Source organism: Muntiacus reevesi, chromosome 2 (genome assembly GCF_963930625.1).
Source record: "Muntiacus reevesi chromosome 2, mMunRee1.1, whole genome shotgun sequence".
Taxonomy (NCBI): Eukaryota; Metazoa; Chordata; class Mammalia; order Artiodactyla; family Cervidae; genus Muntiacus; species Muntiacus reevesi.
The window spans coordinates 20,398,690-20,410,932 of record NC_089250.1 but is presented as its reverse complement, the minus strand read 5'-3'; the positions used below and the strand labels follow the sequence as shown (position 1 = coordinate 20,410,932).

The 12,243-nt window shown below is 38.5% G+C and overlaps 1 protein-coding gene and 1 pseudogene across 1 annotated transcript in view; one reads left to right on the top strand and one right to left on the bottom strand.

Moving 5' to 3' along the window:
• MALRD1 (MAM and LDL receptor class A domain containing 1) overlaps nucleotides 1-12,243 on the bottom strand; it is a 512,511-nt gene that overhangs the window by 432,217 nt on the left and 68,051 nt on the right. Inside the window, exons 12-13 of the mRNA XM_065919555.1 lie at nucleotides 10,892-10,989; nucleotides 739-912 (exon numbers count right to left, since the gene is read on the bottom strand). Of these exons, the coding sequence (XP_065775627.1) occupies nucleotides 739-912; nucleotides 10,892-10,989 (272 nt within the window). The remainder of the gene's footprint in view (nucleotides 1-738; nucleotides 913-10,891; nucleotides 10,990-12,243) is intronic.
• Nucleotides 2,102-2,552, top strand: LOC136157789 (selenoprotein W-like; annotated as a pseudogene).

Below are 12,243 nucleotides of genomic sequence, written 5' to 3'. Positions count from 1 at the left end.
CCTCTGACTATACACCAGGGTTTGAACTCCAAGCTAAAGAGCCCATGTTCACAGCTACCATTTCAGCTACATTTTCTTTAATACTCAGTTTCCCCAAATACTGCTTTTATTATCACTGTGGTTTTCACAGATTGGGAAATCTGAAACTCGAAGGCGTAATGTATACAGTCACTTAGCAACCCTTGGGTTAAGCAGAGATGGGAACTCAGACCAACTGACTGAGTTGGCAATGAGTGTTCCTCTAATTTCACCATCCAATCTAGTTACTAAACTAGCTCTTTTCAAACATCATCCATAAGGCAGTCATGCCCAGAAGGGTGAAAGCTGGGGCATCATCTGATAAGCTACAGTTTCCTTCTTTCATTATTTAACCAAGAAAATGACATAAAAGTGTGATAAAATTCTCAGTATAAATGGACGGCAAATTGGAGTACAGCTCAGATATTTTTCACTACCTCACGCACTCTGTCATGCTTGTTTAAGAAAAACATTTTCCCATTACATTTCTCTTCTCTCTGCCATCCTGTTCAATCTGTACCTCCACTTTTGCTCTGCTTCCACAGGTTAAGTCGTGAGTATTTAGTCAAGATAACCTCTCTACTTATCCCTGACTGTGAATATGCTTGCTTTATTAATATCAGATAAACTTACGGGGCATATGTGTTCCACTGTTGTCTGGGAAGATCAGCATTAAATAAGCATCTTCTTCTGAGTTGTATTCATCTTTTACGTGCTTACCTGAAAAGGGAGAGTAGACTCTCCAGCCTTTGCAATGAGATTGATTTTTGCTTGTCGCCATTGAGATTCAGAGATTCCGATTAGATCACTGTGCTTCTGCAAATCCCCATTCAAAGATGTTCTTGTAAAAAGCGAGAGACGTGAATGCTGAGACAAATGATACCAAAACCGCACCTGGTGAAAAATGTGTTTGAGTGATATAAATATTCCATTTACTTATGCCCAGTAGATCTTCTATAATTAAAAATACCCAAAATTACTTTGGTGTTCAATATCATCTTCTTAATTCTCCTCCAAATATGTAGACTCAGAAAGTGCTAAGTACATCTCCTGCCAGCCTTTGTGGTCCCTGCTTAAGAAAAGGCTCAAGGCAGTAACATTAACTGGTATTTTAAACACATGCTATAGAGTTGTCTAAAGACATGAGACACCAGGATCCTGCTCAGACAAGTATAACAAATATTTGTCTACACCACTAGGGAACATTTTAGGACCCTTTTCTCTTGCTTTCTTGCTTCTTATGACTCTAGGAAGATACACGTTCTACATCTGACTCAAATTACAAGATCACACTATTCATTCTCTTTGATGTCTTCAAAATTTTTCTCAAGTAAAAGAAGACTGCAAGGAATACTTTTTCATTAATTTCTTCTTTGTTGTGACATTATCAAAAACCTTGGGAGATCATATAATACTGTTTATCAGTAATTTAATCTAACTAGAAAATGTTCTTTTTGAGGTTAGGGAGCCTAGATTTGATCACTTTGTTTCCTATTCACCATCAATGGTGACACAATCTAAAGAACTGACAGTTTAAGGAGGTAGTGGAGAAAACAGGATTATATTAGGTGTTGACAGCTGCAGCTATAACATGGAATTCAGCACAATCATAACTCAACCAATATTTACTGACCATTTACTAAGGACTGGACACAAGGCAAGTTGAAAATTAATTGCCTCAGTGGTTGGATGATATAATACAAAATATATCAAGGAAAATAACCCCACAAAACCAAGTTCAGACACAACAGCAATTTTTTCTTCCTCTCATTATTCCATAGAGTTCTAATACTTCATGTTTCAAAGACAAACAGAGCATTGTTCAGAGATGAGGCTCCTGAGAAATGAAACCATTCTCTTTTGACTCAAAGTGACTCCTTTTAAGTTTCACTACACTTTAAATTCCTGCATTTTTCCCCCTTCATCATTGGATTTTTACCTTGTTGCATGGACAGACATTATTACACACATTACTACTTATTTATTATCCCATTTATGTCATTGTGGGTACCAATTTCAGTGGAGATGAAAGCTGAAAAAAATGTGTAATGTCTTCTAAAAAACTGAGCAGATCTCGCCCTGCCTCGCCCGGGTGCGGATCGCGAGTCTGCGCCGCAGCGGGCACCGCGGTTCGGAGCGATGGTGGTGGTCGTCCGAGTGGTTTATTGGGACGCTTGAGGCTACAAGCCCAAGTGTCTTCAGTTCAAAAGGAAGTTAGAAGATGAGTTCCCTAGCCGTCTGGACATCTGGGGCGAGGGGACTCCCCAGGTCACCGGCTTCTCTGAAGTGTTCATAGCAGGAAAGCTGGTTCACTCCAAGAAGGGAGGCGATGGCTACGTGGACACGGAGAGCAAGTTTCTGAAGCTGGCGGCCGCCATCAAAGCTGCGTTGGCTCAGGCCTGATGTGCCCTGAAGGCAAAGACCAGTAACTGTGGCCCAGCCCCTCCCGGCAGATGCTTCATGACAGGAAGGGCTGAAATGTCTCTTGGACGCCTGGTCCTTCCCTGATGTTCTCACGGCCGCCGGTTAGAGCAGAGATGTCTGTGTGTGTGTGTGTCCCCGCACGCTGGTCCTGCTGCCTTCCCCGTCCCTCATCTCCCTGCATCTCCCCCCAGCCCCACCCGGCCCGTGTCTTCCCTTCTACCCTATGGTGTTTGGGGTGGTCCTTCTCCAGGCTTCCTTTTCAAGGGGAAGCCGAGAGGAGGATCAGGATGAGTGAGTCTCAGATTTCAGCAGTGATGGCAACAGTTCACAACTCAATAAATGGTGATGAGGTTAACAAAAAAATAAAAAACTGAAACATCAAGCATTCTCTGTTTCAATGTGGTAGACATTTTTTTCAGTGTCTACTGAATTGCCATCACTTGGTCAAAGCATTCTTTCTGATCATCCATTTCATATCAGATTTTACCACCAAGTTCACCTACACCCAGGTGTTGAGGCAAGCCAAGAAACATAAAGTCAAATGGAAGTGTTTAACTAAATTCTGTGGAAACGGAGGCTATACGGTCCCCTACCACAATTAAATTTTAGATCCCTGCTATAGTTTCAGCATGTTCCAACTTCGTAAATATGCGGAACAGAACTTTAAACCTAGTTGAAGATTTGAGCATGCCACACCAGAATTTCAAACTGTCAAACTGTCACTCAGTACGTTACCTGTGCGCAGTTAATAGTGCATTAAGAGTAAATACCAACGGGATCCATATTCAATTGGATAAGAGCTTAGAACTTCACATTTAATTTACTTTTTTTAAAGTGAATTGGCATTATAGAGATTTGAGGAGAATTCTTTAGTTTGGTATAGACCAAGAAACCTCCCAGAGTCTTTCCAAACTTAATACTGGTCAGGGTGAAAATACTGTACAAAAGTTAATGGCTTTAGACAGATATGTAGTCAACATCTATGGTTCCCACTGTAATACACATTAGTAGTGTAATCTTATGTCATGAACTCAAAATCACAATGCACATTGTTAATTCCTCACAGAACCAACTAAGGCAATTTGTATTTAGTAGGTATTCAATTAATAGGCAGAGAAGGCAATAGCACCCCACTCCAGTACTCTTGCCGGGAAAATCCCATGGATGGAGGAGCCTGATGGGCTGCAGTCCATGCGGTCGCTAATAGTCAGACACAACTAAGTGACTTCACTTTCACTTTTCACTTTCATGCATTGGAGAAAGAAATGGCAACCCACTCCAGTGTTCTTGCCTAGAGAATCCCAGGGACAGGGGAGCCTGGTGGGCTCTATGCCATCTATGGGGTCACATAGAGTCAGACATGACTGAAGAGACTTAGCAGCAGCAGTTAATAGGTACTAAAGAAAAGAAGGAAGTTTGAGTAGGACTATCAGCATGAATGTTAAAGTAAATGTTTACAGGACTTTCTTGATGGTACAGTGGATAAGAATCCCTCTGCCAATGCAGAGTACACAGGTTCGATTCCTAGTCCAGGAAGATTCCACATGCCATGGAGCAACTAAGTCCATACATGACGACAACTAAAGCCCATGTGCCAGGAGTCTACACTCTGCAAGAGAAGCCACCACAATGAGAAGCCTGGACACCACCACCAAGAGTAGCCTCTACTCTCCACAACTAGAGAAAGCTCCCACAAAGCAACCAAGACCCAGCACAGCCAAAAATAAAGAAATATAAATAAATGTCTAAAGACTTGCAGAGAGAGTGACAAGAGAGAATCGCTCCCCCGCCCCGCCATGTATTATAAAATGTACAAGGAATCAGGTGTCCTTAGGGACCTCAAAGTTTTATGGGAGGGAACAAAAAGGAACAATTAAGCATATAATGACAAGCATATGAAAACAGGGTGGCTATTTACATGTAAATTTACATGAATTCAACAAAATGAAAAATTCACTCTCTGTTATCATCACGTTTTAAATGCTCAGTAGCTATTTGTAGCTAGTGACTTCCACAGTGGATGCAGAAGACAATTTTCATCACAGAAAATTCTATTAAGAAGAACTACCAAGCATGTATATTAAAATCATGTTGTTGTTCTTATTGTTTAGTACTAAGTCATGTCTGAATCTTTGTGGCCCCACTGACTACAGCCCACCGGGCTCCCCTCTCCATTGGATTTCCAAGGCAAGAATACTGGAGTGGGTTGCCATTTCCTTCTCCAAGGGATCTTCCTCACCCAAGGTTTAAACCCATATCTCCTGCACTGCCAGGCTGATTCTTTTTTTTTTTTTACTTTTTATTTTTTTTAAATTTTTTTATTTTTCAGTGGGTTTTGTCATACATTGATATGAATCAGCCATAGAGTTACACGTATTCCCCATCCCGACCCCCCCTCCCCCCTCCCTCTCCACCCGACTCCTCTGGGTCCTCCCAGTGCACCAGGCGCGAGCACTTGTCTCATGCATCCCACCTGGGCTGGTGATCTGTTTCACTTTAGATAACATACATGCTATTCTCTCGAAACATCCCACCCTCGCCTTCTCCCACAGAGTCCAAAAGTGTGTTCTGTACTTCTGTGTCTCTTTTTCTGTTTTGCATATAGGGTTATCGTTACCATCTATCTAAATTCCATATATATGTGTTAGTATGCTGTAATGTTCTTTATCTTTCTGGCTTACTTCACTCTGTATAATGGGCTCCAGTTTCATCCATCTCATTAGAACTGAGTCAAATGAATTCTTTTTAATGGCTGAGTAATATTCCATGGTGTATATGTACCACAGCTCCCTTATCCATTCATCTGCTGATGGGCATCTAGGTTGCTTCCATGTCCTGGCTATTATAAACAGTGCTGCGATGAACATTGGGGTGCACGTGTCTCTTTCAGATCTGGTTTCCTCAGTGTGTATGCCCAGAAGTGGTATTGCTGGGTCATATGGCAGTTCTATTTCCAGTTTTTTAAGAAATCTCCACACTGTTTTCCATAGTGGCTGTACTAGTTTGCATTCCCACCAACAGTGTAAGAGGGTTCCAGGCTGATTCTTTACCACTGAGTTACCAGGGAAACCCATATTAAAATGATACCAACCATTTAAAATGTATTTATTAACTATCAGTTAAAGGAAACTACTATCTTGATTTATGTCTGATTCACTAAAAAGCAGGGATATAGGGACTTCCCTGGTGGTTCAGTGGTTAAGACTCTGTGCTCCCAATGCAAGGGGCAAGAGTTCGATCTCTGGTCAGGGAACTAAGACCTGGTGTGTCCCCCTGCCAAAGGAAAAAAAAAAGAAAGCAGTTATATAAAATGTTAATATTAAAGGCTAGCTTTTATTTCTTCTGGGTTTTCAGTAAGTTGTATATCCACAGCTTGGTTGTATGTACAGGGTGACTATGCAAGACACTGAAACAATTTATTCAAGAGAATTTCGTGTGGTTTAAAAAGCTTCCAACAAAGCAATTCCTTTAATTGCAAACTGGAGAGAAAAGAAATGAAGCTCAAATTACTTTATGTTTTTAATTGTATTCTCTGATTTTATATTATTTGTATATATATTTTTAAATACTGAATCATTCATTTTACTATAAAAATAAAGGACATCTTATCGAGTGACTTATACTATTAGTTACTGAGTGCAGGCTGAATAACTAACCTTGCTCTTCTATTTCTACAGTGCCCTGTGATATTCCCAGAGGAAAGGCCACTCTCTACAAAAGAATGTGATTAGGAACAACTAGGAATTACTTATTAGTAACAGACCTAGCAGGACATTATTTAGAAGCTCAAAATAATGTCTTCCTTATTTCTCTTTGCTATTTCATTTGATTTGGGTTTGTCTCCAATCAGAACTCTACTCTTCAGATTTTCTGCTTTTTCCCTCAACTTTCTTAAGCTCTTGACTCCTTTTGCTTCCCTATGAGGGAGCTTACTGGTCAAATCTTCAAGTCTTTTCTCATTTTCTCCACATGCACAGTTATCTCTGCTTTCTCGGCCACAAACATCAACCCCCGTCTGGTGTTTTCAACACCTGTTGTATCTTCAAGATCCAGAATAAGACAAAAAATAAAATACACACACACCAAAAAAAGAGAAAGAAACAAGATATCTGTAACTCCTCAAAACTCTGCTGGGAATAAATCCATGAGTAGAGGGGGAGCATTCATCTCTCTCTCTCTCTCTCTCATTTATCATTACCAGAATACTGGAGTACAAGAAATCTGGAGTGGGTTGCCATGCCCTTCTCCAGGGGATCTTCCTGACCTGGGGATTAAACCCAGGTCTACTGCATCGCAGGCAATGCAGAGAGACGTAGGTTCAATCCCTGGGTTGGGAAGATCCCCTGGAGAAGGGCGTGGCAACCCACTCCAGTATTCTTGCCTGGAGAATCCCATGGACAGAGGAGCCTGGTGGGCTACTGTCCATGGGGTCGCAGAGTCGGACATGACTAAGTGACTAACACTACTACTACTATAGTGATTCTTGTGACTCCTAGTCATAATCATGCTTTTCCTTGACCTTTTTATCTGAATGAGCTTAAGTGGAAGTTTGGAGTCTTCAATAAAATATAATCTTTTCTCATCTAAATCATTAATCTGGGTGTGTTTTGACCACGTCCAATAAGAAAGAATATCTGCTCAACCTTTCCCCAAAATTCATCGCTTCCTCTAGAATAGCTAACATGTATGTGTGCACACAAAGTCACTTCAGCTGTGTCCAGGTCTGTGTGTCCTGAAGGGCTGCAGCCTGCCAGGTTCCTCTGTCCATGGGACTCTCCAGGCAAGAATACATGGCAACCCACTCTAGTTCGACCCAGGGAACAAACCCTAGTCTTCTACATCTAACCTGCACTGGCAGGTGGGTTCTTTACCACCAGCACCACTGGGGAACCCCAGGATCTCTAACATGATCTAACACTATCCTTGGAGTAAAGAAAGCAAAGAATAAATCACGATTACACCATTTCAAGCCCCGCTGCAAATTTCCTAAATTTCTGATAAAACTTCATCACTCTACTTGGGGAACATGATGAAACATGGCCTTTTAAAACTCATTGAGAGAGTTGCTACAAGTCGGTTATCACTGTTACATTTTATATTGTTAAATGTTTTATATATATGTTATATACATTTATTTTATGTTATTATATTATACATTACATATAATTACAGATAATATTACATATTGGACTTCCCTGATGGCTCAGATGGTAAAGAATCTGTCTGGAATGCAGGAGACCTGGGCTCGATCCCTGGGTCAGGAAGATCCTCTGGAGAAGGGAATGGCTACCCACTCTGGTATTACATATATTATATTTTTATCATGCTGTGAAGCACTTAACACTGAACTGCTATTAGTATCCTTCACTAAATTCTACATTTTGGCAAATATTTTCTATATGCCAACAAATATGGGTTTCTATTGTCCCTTTAGGATCTGCATGAAGTATGGAAGTAACAGGTGTGCACTGAATCAGAGAAAGAACATTTACACCTGTATGTGTGCCCTCAGAAGTCTCAGAACTATTTTTCTTTTGTTTTTTACTTCCTTGAACCTGAACCAAATGAAGACTCACATGTCTCTCTGCACTGGCTGCTGGGATACTTTGATTCAAACATGTAGCCTGACCCTCAAATTTCATTTTTGGAACAAGTCTATCTTTTGTCTCATCAACCTTTTTCCTGATATACCCATTCACATTTTTTTTTTAATTTTAAGAATTTTTAATTAAAGACTTAGAATAGCAAATATGTGTTGGGGAATTTAGAACAAACAAAAGGCAAACATATAAACTATTAATAGCATTGAAAGCAGAAGCTTCATGTTATCAGTCCTGCTGTATTTAATTGTGAAGTGAGATATTTGGTCTTTCAAACAGCAACTCAAATATGAGAGTTCAGAAAATATTAATATTTTCACAAATCTCTTTCATACTCTATATTTCCTGATTTATTAAAAACAGTATTTCAACAGCAATAAGAAATACTAACTTCTGGCTTCCACATGTTCTGTGTGTCCTATCTCCTGGCTATTCTAAGGAAAAATGCCAAATTTCCACCAGTGACTAAAGGAGCTTTTGAAGCTTTTAATAAAAGTCCACACCTTGAATACTGCATAGTTGCAGGACCAATTCTGTATGTAGATGACATTGTGTAGTCTACACATAAAGTACAAGGTAATTCATGCAAAATGACCCTAAAGTCTGTTAGAAAAAGTTTCAAAAGAAAGCTTCATATTCCTTAAAAATCCTTTCAAAAAAATATTCTTAGCTGTAATAGCCTGATATGATTATGTAGAGAAACAATCATATAATTTCATAAAATGAAAGCTTTAATCATAAGTTTCCCACTTTGGTTATCTCACTGCCTCACTTTATTATTTTATTACAAAGAGCATTTGCTATTCCATGAATATAGCTATGATCAATAGGTTCCAATTAGGAAGATCAGCTGTATTTTCTTTTTACTGAAGAAGATAAGAATTTGTTCTGTTAGCTTATTTTGTAACTTTCATGAAAGAAACACACATTACCACAGACTTCTAAAAAAGTAATAGTATATTCTTAGAATACTCCTATGAGAGAGAACTTTAGCTACGCGCATCTCAGACTATGAATAACCTATAACAATCGAATAATAATTCTAAGCTGGAAAGTACTATGAAGTAATCCAAATATCCATCCTTGTAACTCAAAGATTCCTAACATTCAAGCAGATGCAGTTAAAAGGAAACAAAGACTTCTGCTGGTAGTCTGTAACCTCTTATTTTTCCACAAATCAAGGCAAGCCCCTAAATCAGCATCTGAGAACAAAGGTGGAGGACTTTGTTCTGAGAGACAAATAACAAAAAATCTAAATTGTTCATTGCTTTTACTGAGGCTCCAACCCAATAGCTCCCAGAGGTAAGCTTCAAATTTAAGCCACAATAAAGAAAAATGTCCTCAAGTGGAAACAATCATAAATTGTGGGTCAACCCCAATGACCACAAATTAACGGCTACCCACAGACAACAATGGGAAATGCAAATCATCTTGAAAAAGAAGACAGCTGTATGATTTCTTAATGAGTCTCAGAATTTCTAATAAGTTCTTAATGTTAGTTTTCATACTTCTGTAAAAGAGGCAGAATTAATACATTCCATTCCTTTTTATCTAGTGTCTTTAATGAATTTAACAACAGCAGTTGCATTACTTTGGTTTGTGATCTCGAATTAAAGTTCAGTAAGTCTGTAAAGTGCTTTTAAAGAGCAAGTAAAGGTTTCACAAGTTCTCCAAAAAAATCTATATCTATCACATCAGATTTAATTAAAATAAACCAAAGGTGGGAGAGTCTAGAGTCCAAGTGGGTGAGATGGAGGTAGAGTTCAGGCCACTGTTTTAATTCAAATTCTCACAAAGATATGGACAACAAAAAAACAAAGGAAAAAAACAACAGAGTAGGACAATCTATTAAGAGTTGCAGGCACTCTGTCAGGCTTATATCAAGCTGAAAGTGTAATTAAATTTACACCTCTGAATGATCTGTAATTTATCACCAAGAATGCCTGAATTAATTCTGTAACCCTGCATTTCCAGGCAATGAATTTAGTGTGTGGGGCTACTGATCCCTTCATTATTTTCTGATAGGCAAAGGGAGAAAAAGAAAGCTGAAATCTACAGGCTCAGAGACATGTTAGAACTCTTAAAAGGATAGAAACTTCTAATGGAGACATTAGTGTTATGGAAAAATGGAAAGATTATGTTTATTGAACACCTACTATGTCCCATATACTTTCCCAGATCCTTTATTTAATCACATTTGAATTCTCACAACCACGTGAAGAAGGTATACTAACACTACACTTCCAGTGTGGACATTGAGTCTCAAAGCATATCATCTGTGGCAGAAGTGAAATTAGAACCAGGTTCATCTGACTCCAAAGTTCCCTTGCCTTCTTCTCTGTTATGCTGTGGGAATGAACTGAGTGTTTTACCCCTTGATGTGTGTCTAGTGGCACCAGAAGGACTAACTGAAAAAATAAAATTCTGGAAATATATTTATTTTTTCTGAACATATTTGTCTTTATTTATTCATCCTTTCCTCTTTTTCTCAACACAATTTGTTAAACTGCTTTTATTTTCCTCAATTATTAGCAACATTTCTGGCCAAAATAACAAGCAGTTGGGGCAACGTGTATCCATAGCTTTAAATTATTAAAACAACTACATGGAAAGAATACAAAATGATAGAAATATTTTTGAATAGGCCCCCCCAAACAAAGGGTGCAAGTCATACGCTGTAAATGTCTTTTGGAATGATATGACATTTCCTGTTGAAATAGCTCACATAAATCTCTCAATACATCATGAAAATAGTAGTAAAACATAGGAGGCATTTACTAGCTGGAGCAACCCAAGCCTAACAGTTTATAACCACAGACTGGGCAATGAAAATTCCAGTAATTGGTTACCTGACATGGGGTAGAGGCAGTGACTGATTTTGTAAGAACAGGACTTCCAAGCTTGGCCACTGCAGGTGGTTGATGTGCCCCAAAATAAATAAATGATCCTGCAAAAACAAACATAAAGTCATGTGGATAAAAGTTCTTCTCTTGTACATTTGGCAGTTCTTTGCTCTAATAGTTCAACTGAACACACATTCAACAGTCAATCAGATAAAGAAAATTACGTTTTTACTTCTTTACCATTAAGTTCCACAGATAACCATGAATTGCTTTCATATGGATAACACTAAATATTTGAAATAAAATCTCACTGATGAAAAATAAGCTCTTGATCTAAATCCTCTCAATGAACATATTTTATTGACTTAAGTCACAGTTTGAAAATAAATTAAATGAAGCTTGTAAGTTTACAATTAGATATTCAGCATGCCCTTAGAAAATTCCCAGGAGATCTTTACTTGTAAGTTTTTTCTGGATGTACTGAAGGATGAGAGCCTATAGAACGAGCTTGGTTTCTCCTGGGGCTTACATGTTTGTCATTGTTGTCTGTGCTAGTGGGAATGAAAGCTTAATTAAAGATGTAATCTGAGCGTTAACAAAATAACTGCTTTTAGATTTTAACTACAGTGGAAGTGCTCATGGCAAATGTACAGGGGGGATAACATCTCTTAGCAGCTTGAAAGATCACACATTCAGAAGAGTGGTCAGGGTAATAATGAAAATTTACAAGGTAGTCTCTGCTGCACAATGTCAAGGTCTGATCCTGCCCTTTGATAATCATGGAGTGACGGGCAACCTGGAAAGACAACTATTTTGATGAAATAAAACACATTCAGAAGGGAATTTTCTTAGATCAATGCTGACTGCACAGAATGAAAAGGATTTCAGAATTAAATGTGTTACAGGTACCACCACATGTTTAACCAAACTACCATGACTGCAAGTCAGCAGTGTGGTCTCTGAGTGAGAAAAACAGAACCCAATTTCTATGGGCTTTAAATCCAAACCCAATCGGGAAGGATAATGCCTCCTGTTCCCAACTCCAGACTAAGAGTAATAGAAAAAGTGTATGCGTTCATTAAATTCTCTATTTCACCTACAAAAGAGTAGGAAAAGATGACTTTGAAAAATTATTCCAGCTTAAAAATCCTCAGGTTCAAGTAAAAATAAACTGAATATTGCCAAAAGAATAATAAAAATTCTAAATATTAACAATATTCAAAGATCTTGCTCCTCTGGTCATTTAAAACAATGTGGACAATTTCAAACAAATAATGAAGGATGAAACACATAAACACTAAAACTCCAAAATGTAAAAGAAGCAAAAGGTTTGAACAAGTTGATTATCCCACAAAATT